The sequence below is a fragment of the Solanum dulcamara genome, chromosome 1 (genome assembly GCF_947179165.1).
Source record: "Solanum dulcamara chromosome 1, daSolDulc1.2, whole genome shotgun sequence".
In the NCBI taxonomy this organism is placed as follows: Eukaryota; Viridiplantae; Streptophyta; class Magnoliopsida; order Solanales; family Solanaceae; genus Solanum; species Solanum dulcamara.
In genome coordinates this window covers 82,188,341-82,195,045 of record NC_077237.1, presented here as the reverse complement: position 1 = coordinate 82,195,045, position 6,705 = coordinate 82,188,341, and the positions used below count along the sequence as shown (strand labels likewise).

Below are 6,705 nucleotides of genomic sequence, written 5' to 3'. Positions count from 1 at the left end.
CATCATCAAAATCCGGCACACAATAATTTAACACCTTAAGAATTGTTTCCAAAATTCATCTTTACACTTCACTATATTCTTGTTTAATAAACTGTCACATCAAGAATTATATCTGGGGATAATATCCTTGTGCCTAAACTTGAGTAATGCTAGTAATAACTAATAAGCTACCCCCTAAACTTGAAATAAATGGCCAGCATAACTTCTATTATCTCTACCAATTCATCTAAAAATGGAATTGTTGCTGATTTTCCAGCTTGGAAGAAGGAAAACATGGAACTGTTCACACTCCTTCCATATCTGCTTTCCAAAAGGTAGCTTTTACTTCCCCCTTCCCCTTCCCTCACTCTATATTACTTACTACTAAAAAATCACAATTTTCTCATTGAAATTTCATACTAAAAAATATTTAGTGACTATATTTTGATTGAATCAGTGAGAAAAGAAAAAAATGTTTAGTGACTATTCTCAATATTCTAATGAGAACTGGTTTTCACCATGCATTTTCCTGTGAGCTGTTTCAGTTGGAACGGGTGGGAAAATTATGTTTGCCTCTTCCTACAAGCTCATTTTATGCTCACAATTAAGCAGATTGTAGCAGGGCTGGTGGGAATGTATAAACAACGTGTACATATAATTATAAATTTTACTCATTCTGAATCCACTGACTCTAAATTTCGTATTCGCCTCTGCCTACAAGCTCCCATTATATCACTTACGAATAATGACTTATCTCATTAATTCCATGTCCAATCAATGGCGCAATTAAGCAGACTATAGCAGAGTTGGTAGGAACTTATTGAAACTTATAATTATGTGGTACACTCATTCTGAACCCACTAACTCTAGATTCTGCATTTGCCTCTGCCTACAAGCTCTTGTTATATCGTTTGCTTATAACAATTTATTTCATTTCATGTTTGATCGCGCAATTAAGCAGATCATAGCTGAGCTGGTGGGAACCTACATTTTCATATTTGTGGGTTGTGGATCAGCTCTTGTTGATAGAGAAAGGACACTCACTATGGTTGGTATAGCATTGGCATCTGGGTTATCACTGATGGCTTTAATATACACTCTTGGTCACGTTTCTGGCGCCCATTTCAACCCCGTGGTCACAATTGCCTTTGCTGCAGCTCGAAAATTACCATTGATGCAAGTAAGAACTTATCGAAATTAAGGAATTTTTGTTTTTGCACCTACAGTATGAATCCAATTTGTGCACTAGTAGTCGTGCAAAAGATAGGCAGATCTAGAATTTTAAATTAGCAATGAAAAAATACTACTACACTCACTACAACTTGATGATAATATAGTTCACTCTTAGTACGATGATAATCCCTTCGTGTTAATTTGATTATCTAGTTTTGACTAGACATGAAATTTAAGAAAGTTAAGAAAAACTTTTGAATTTGTGGTCCTAAACGTAACTAAAGATGTGTAGAATGTACCAAAATATCTTTTAATCTTGTGGTCTTAAATATGTCGAGTTGCCAAAAAAGGAAAGAGTCTTTTTTTTAAAAACAAATTAAAAAAGGAAGTAAGACGAACAAATTGAACTAGAGGGAGTATATGTTTTTACAAATGTTTCACCTATATATATAGAGAGAGTTTGAGTCGAACCCTGTGGGGGAGTCATATTTTAACATGACTCTCTAGTCTATTAGACGCGGATTCAAGATTTGAACTGTATGAGTTCTGAATGGTAGGATAGTGACCTCAGGTGCAAGTACTGTGTTCTAATATTTAGTTTTGTACATATTTATGAGATTTATTAACATATATACAAGGTTCGGACCAAAGCTATTAGATTCTGCCGAACTAGTAACTTATAGCCTACATCCGCCTCTGATTCTTGCAGGTGCCTATATATGTACTACCTCAATTCTTGGGCTCTACACTTTCAAGTCTCACCTTGAGAGTGTTATTTAATCACCAAGGTGACATACTACCAATGCTAACTCAGTACAAAAGTCCAGTCACTGATTTTGAAACTATATTTTGGGAGTTCATAATGACTCTCATTTTGATGTTTGTGATCTGTGGAGCTGCTACTGACGATAGAGCGGTATGCTTTTCGCTGATCTTTCGTTTATTTACTTAAATAGGATGTTCTCTTATCAGTTTACTATCTTCAAATGCAGACCAAAGAGGTAGCTGGAGTTGCAATTGGAGTGACATTACTGTTTGAAGTCCTCATTGCAGGGTAAAATCATACCTCAAGATGTACTTCTAATGTTTATCGTGATTCCTGTCACTAAGTTGGTGCACCCCATGTCGGATCCCACACACAACCAACAATATTTTTGAAGAGTCTGAGCAACGTAAATTGTTGACAATGAAAAGTCTAGGATAAGGAACTTATCCTGCTTCCATACTTGATTCCATCTCTTTTTGTTCCGTTGAAGAAAGGATAGATCCCAAAGAATCAATCTCTCTTTGTTTAATCAATGTGTGATATTCCAATTTGGAATTTATAGAGTATAACTATAGACAAGTTTGTTACTTACTAAAACTCATATCTGCAGGCCAATCACTGGAGCTTCAATGAATCCAGCAAGAAGTTTAGGCCCTGCAATAGTCTCAGGTGTCTATAAGAACCAATGGGTCTTCGTTATTGCCCCAATTCTTGGAGCCATGACAGCAACAGGGATATATAGCCTTCTCCGGCAAACAGAGCAGAACACTAAAATCTGAAGCATAAGATGTATACCGGCAAGTACGTGGGAGATTATGTAACACCTAAAAGTACTTTGTGTAAGCATATGAATGCCAAAATGTGATTAATCGTGCTTATAAGGAAATGAAAAATGATTGAAGCATGTAACCATCTCATCTAAAAACTAAAATTGTTAGAGAGTACACTTTTGATTACTTAATTATATTATATCTCAACGAGACTTCAACCCTTGTCGATACATTGACTTTAAAGAGAACATCCATACTATACAATGGAAACACTGCAGTACTAATTGGGTAAGAAGTGCAGAAAAAAATAAGAAAATCTAGACATATCACCTCATCCAATCAGAGGTTATAGACAAATGTGAGAGAGCCACAGTTATAGATTGATCCCACGCTAAGTGTGCTGATTCATAATCCAAATGCTGGGTTGATTTCTCAATGGTCACTTAACTAATAGTTAATATCTCAGAACGTCAGCCTTTCTTCTTGATTCCATCTTTTTTACAAAGAAAGTGACTTTCTGAGACAATAACTATTAGTCGAGTGGTCATTTGAGAAATGTGGTACTCATGTTGTTCTGTCTAAATGCAACTTGTATCTTTGGACTTCCTGCTATTTATCACAATGCCTTGGTCAAGTGTATGTCTCTCCGTGGTTCTTCAGTTACATCGATATCATTGGAACTTCTGCTCTACTATCTACAACAGAATTTCTAATATCAACAGAGATTTCTTCATCTTCAGTCCTAAAAAAGGAAGATGACATGCTAGGAACAATCTGATCTTCATAATGTCGAATAGCAGTAATTGTAGGATTATTGTTCCTAACGGATACATTAGGTTCCATTTCCATCTGCATGGCCTGAGGAAAAGCTATTGGGACAAACTCATCAGTGGAGTCTCCATGTCCTTCCTCCATTCCATTCTCAATTGCAGCTCTTGCAGATGCTTCAAGCTGCCACATTTGCGATAACGCTTCTTCTAGTCGTTCTTTTGCTGCATCTATTTCAACGATCGGAAGAGGATAATTGGAACCAAGTTCAATGCCAGCAGCTTGAAGTACAGATTCTGGTGCATCCCATGGGTGGTGTATCCATTCAGTGGGCAGCCTAGCAAGTTCAGGAAGCCATCGCCGAACGTATTCCCCATTTGCATCGAACTTGTACCCCTCAAACTGCAGTAAAGACAATAAACATTTACAATATTCAGTACATTTATCAAACGTAAAACCAGCGTAAGAGCAAGCAGAGTTATCCATGACATGATGACTGTGTTGACTACGTAATTAATTAAGCTTTCTCTAACAGCTTAAGCATTAGATGAGACAGTCACGCACGTTAGCATGATTTCAGAGCAGGCACGTGTCCTAGGTTTGAGTCTCCACCATCCGTTATAAAAAAAAATAAAAAATCACGTGGTTGACCCATGAAAAAGAATCAGGCTTGCATATGAGGAGGCCTCAACAGAGTGTCATGATCCGTCAGTCAGTACACCACCACGTCGAGACTCTCTTTAAACTTCTAACATGGTCGATTCTAGATAGAGCACGTTCTACTTTCTACTATATAGAAATTGAGAAAGAGCTTCAATACTCAATAGTTGCAAGTATCTAACTAAAGAAAATATCCTTCCCAAAAGCAACAACAACATCTTCAGTGTAATCCGACAAGTGGAGTTGGGGAGGGTATAGTAATCGCAGACCTTACCTCTACCTTGGGAGGTAGAAGAATTGTTTTTGATAGACCCTCGGCTCAAGGAAAAGTAATTCAAAGGAGAGTGAAAAAGAAATGGTGAATTGGAGAAGTTGTGGCAAAATACTATAGAGAGCATGTTCAAAGCAGTCTGAAAAAAAGGAGCAGTAACTACAACAAAATACTACGATTATAAGAAAATACCTGTGGATTATCAATTCCAAGGAACTCACAACCATCAGGTAGGGTACCGGTAATAAATTGCCAACCAAGAGCATCACTCTCAAGATCTGCATCTAACAGTGTGTCCCAAAAATACTTCATTCCCCATGTCCAAGGAAGCTGCAGAACCTTAACAGAGAAACTAGACACAACAACTCGAATACGATCATGTAGCCAGCCAGTGGCCCAAAGCTCTCTCATACCTGCATCAACCAAAGGATAACCTGTTCTACCTTGCCTCCACGCCTTAAAATAACCCTCGTCTACTAACCAAGGAAAGTACTTTAGGTGACCAAGCAATGGCCTTTCATGAGTGTAAGGATGATAAAAGCTCATGTATCTCGAGAACTCCCTAAGACCAATGGACTTAAGGAACAAGTTGACACTCTCTTCACCTGCTTTGTTTCCTTCATTAGCCCAGAGAGTTTGTTTAGTACAGATGTGATGGAATACCTTACGAACACTGACTTCACCAAAATGTAAACGTGGTGACAGAAACGAAGTTGTTGCACTATCAACTTTACTATGATTCTTGGAATACTCAATCAATGGTCCATTAATGAATGCAGTGAGTGCCTTATCAGCATTGCTCCAACCAGGAGACCACGCTCGAGCAAGAAGTGCATTGCTTCCTTTCTCTAATTCACTCTCAAACATCAAGTTGTCTGAAGTGCATCTTGATGCATCACCTGGAAATTCCACGAAACGAACAGTAGAGTACTTAGTCAAACAAAAATGGTAAAAATTGCAGGAGGTAAATGAATTGATAGCTTTCAAGGGATTCTATCTGATTCTTAGCTACATTAGTGGAACAAAATGGTGAATTTGCATATAACAAGAACATGAATAATATACAAGGCGCACAGATGAGAACAAACCAGATATTATCCTTTTAGGTGGAAGACGTGGAGCTTCAGGATCATAAGGCATGGTAAGACATCTTTCCCAAAAATCAGCAAATGTGTTGAATGGGCGACCTTCATCATCGACAACTTCCCATGGTTCATATAGCAAATCAGCATTGAAGGAACACACGGATACACCTTCAGCTGATAAGGTTTCCTTTACGCGATTATCTCTCACTAGTGATATTGGATCTAAAGCAAAATAAATAGAGTATAAGTTAGAATCACTCAATAAATTCAAATGCTTACGGAAGACAATGCTGTTTTATAATCCTATCTTCAGAAATGAGAAGCCATCAACCTTCTGATATAACAAATCCACATTCACAAGCATATATGATCAAGTATTTGAAGATACCCCTCTTTTGTCAAATTACAAATTATACTAAAAAACATGAAAAAATGATGTGCTTATTGTCCGCTTCAGGCCAAGCCCATGCGTTTTCCCCCAAAAGACCTCACACCATTAAGATTTTCTCACACATTATAAGTAGCTTCTTTTTCTCTTCGACTTTTCATGTGGGAATTTGTTCACAAACATCCAACAAACGCCAGCATGAGAACAACCAAAAGTAGGGAAAATATAACTTATATACTACATCAATTACAGAGGAAACTTACTATACACAGAATTCATAAAGTATTGTGAAAAGACTTAACACCAAATTACTACAAAATCTATAAGAAGTGAAAGCATAACAAAGCATCCTGAGCAGTAACTACAACAACCTAATACGATAATCGAAGTACAAGAAACAACAAAAAGCAATAGCACTCGAAGGAAAAGAAACTACAGGAACAAACCAACAAATAGGAGGCATATACTAATAAAGAAAAACGCATCACTAACCATATAAATGATTGAAAAAAACCCGAGTTGCACCGGTAGATTTCACAACTTGAAGAAGAGAAGAAACACTATCAGTAGATCTCTTTGTAATGAGTGAAGTGCCAAGTTTCTTCAAAGATGAATCAAGATGATCCAAACTTTTCTTAATCCACCATCTTGACACTCTTCCAGGACAATAGTATCCTTCTTCTTCTGGAGCCCATATAAACACTGCAATCACTTCTCCTGATCTCACTCCAGCAGCCAGTGCTGGATTGTCTTCCAATCTCAGATCCCTCCTAAACCATACTATACTACAACCACCACCTGACATTTTTTTTGTTTCAAGAACCTCAAAATATTACCAACAATGT

The 6,705-nt window shown here is 37.3% G+C and overlaps 1 protein-coding gene and 1 pseudogene across 2 annotated transcripts in view; one reads left to right on the top strand and one right to left on the bottom strand.

The window, feature by feature from the left end:
- Positions 1-202: 202 nt before the first annotated feature.
- On the top strand, positions 203-2,802 carry LOC129880234 (nodulin-26-like). Its single transcript, XM_055954187.1, has 5 exons — positions 203-314; positions 941-1,159; positions 1,862-2,068; positions 2,145-2,206; positions 2,529-2,802. The coding sequence occupies exons 2-5, from the start codon at positions 1,025-1,027 to the stop codon at positions 2,695-2,697; spliced, it is 573 nt and encodes a 190-aa protein (XP_055810162.1). The 5' UTR covers positions 203-314; positions 941-1,024; the 3' UTR covers positions 2,698-2,802.
- Positions 2,803-2,865: 63 nt separating this feature from the next.
- LOC129880227 (cryptochrome-1-like) overlaps positions 2,866-6,705 on the bottom strand; it is a 3,987-nt pseudogene continuing 147 nt past the window's right edge. Inside the window, exons 1-4 of the transcript XR_008765348.1 lie at positions 6,353-6,705; positions 5,476-5,694; positions 4,580-5,286; positions 2,866-3,858 (exon numbers count right to left, since the gene is read on the bottom strand). The exon at positions 6,353-6,705 is cut by the window's right edge and continues 147 nt beyond it. The product of XR_008765348.1 is annotated as a cryptochrome-1-like (transcript). The remainder of the gene's footprint in view (positions 3,859-4,579; positions 5,287-5,475; positions 5,695-6,352) is intronic.

Coding starts and splice junctions, on each gene's coding strand:
- LOC129880234 (XM_055954187.1), top strand. CDS start 1,025: ATGGTTGGTATAGCATTGGCATCTGGGTTATCACTGATGGCTTTAATA. Junction 2,069..2,144: donor CTGCTACTGACGATAGAGCG/GTATGCTTTTCG, acceptor CTTCAAATGCAG/ACCAAAGAGGTAGCTGGAGT. Junction 2,207..2,528: donor TTTGAAGTCCTCATTGCAGG/GTAAAATCATAC, acceptor TCATATCTGCAG/GCCAATCACTGGAGCTTCAA.